The 593-nt window shown below is 59.5% G+C and overlaps 1 protein-coding gene across 1 annotated transcript in view; it reads left to right on the forward strand.

The window, feature by feature from the left end:
- The first annotated feature begins 6 nt into the window (after positions 1-6).
- Positions 7-593, forward strand: part of CISH (cytokine inducible SH2-containing protein) — a 4662-nt gene continuing 4075 nt past the window's right edge. Inside the window, exon 1 of the mRNA XM_010851795.1 lies at positions 7-51. Within this exon, the coding sequence (XP_010850097.1) occupies positions 32-51 (20 nt within the window). The 5' untranslated portion in view covers positions 7-31. The remainder of the gene's footprint in view (positions 52-593) is intronic.

Below are 593 nucleotides of genomic sequence, written 5' to 3' on the forward strand. Positions count from 1 at the left end.
GCTCCGGAGCAACAGCTGCCGCTGCCGGGACATGGTCCTCTGCGTTCAGGGGTAAGCGCGGCTCTCTGCCCCAACCCAGCTCCGCGCCGGGACGCGGCGGAGAACTGGCCTCGTGCTAGCCACCGAGTATTAAGAGGGTCGGAGAAAGACCTCGGGAGTGTGATAACAAAGAAAGGTGACAACATCGTCACCACCTCTACTGGCACTGTGGGTACGGAAACTGGGGGTCAGCTAGCGACAGGGGAAACACCGGGTGGGCTAAGCTTGGGTTCTGGCTGGAGAAGGTGGGCGCTTCAGGCAGCGCCTCCTCCCAGACGTGGCTCACTTGCCCAGCCGTTCTGGATCGGGAGCGCTCTACCCTGGCCTACCGGCCCAATAACCTACTGTGACCATGGGCTAGCCCTTGCCCCTTTCTGTCCTGCCATCCACTCTCCTGCCTCAGGCTCGCAGTTAGGCTCTTCTTGGGAAACCAATCTGAGATCCTTACTTCTACCCAGGTTGGCACCTGCTAAATAAGCAGCTCTTGGAAGATACTAGGTTTGACCCAGTCCTGTCTGAGGCACCCCCTCACAATGGCCTCATCCCTACTCTCA

Source organism: Bison bison, unplaced genomic scaffold (assembly GCF_000754665.1).
Source record: "Bison bison bison isolate TAMUID 2011002044 unplaced genomic scaffold, Bison_UMD1.0 scf7180017864304, whole genome shotgun sequence".
NCBI classification, from domain to species: Eukaryota; Metazoa; Chordata; class Mammalia; order Artiodactyla; family Bovidae; genus Bison; species Bison bison.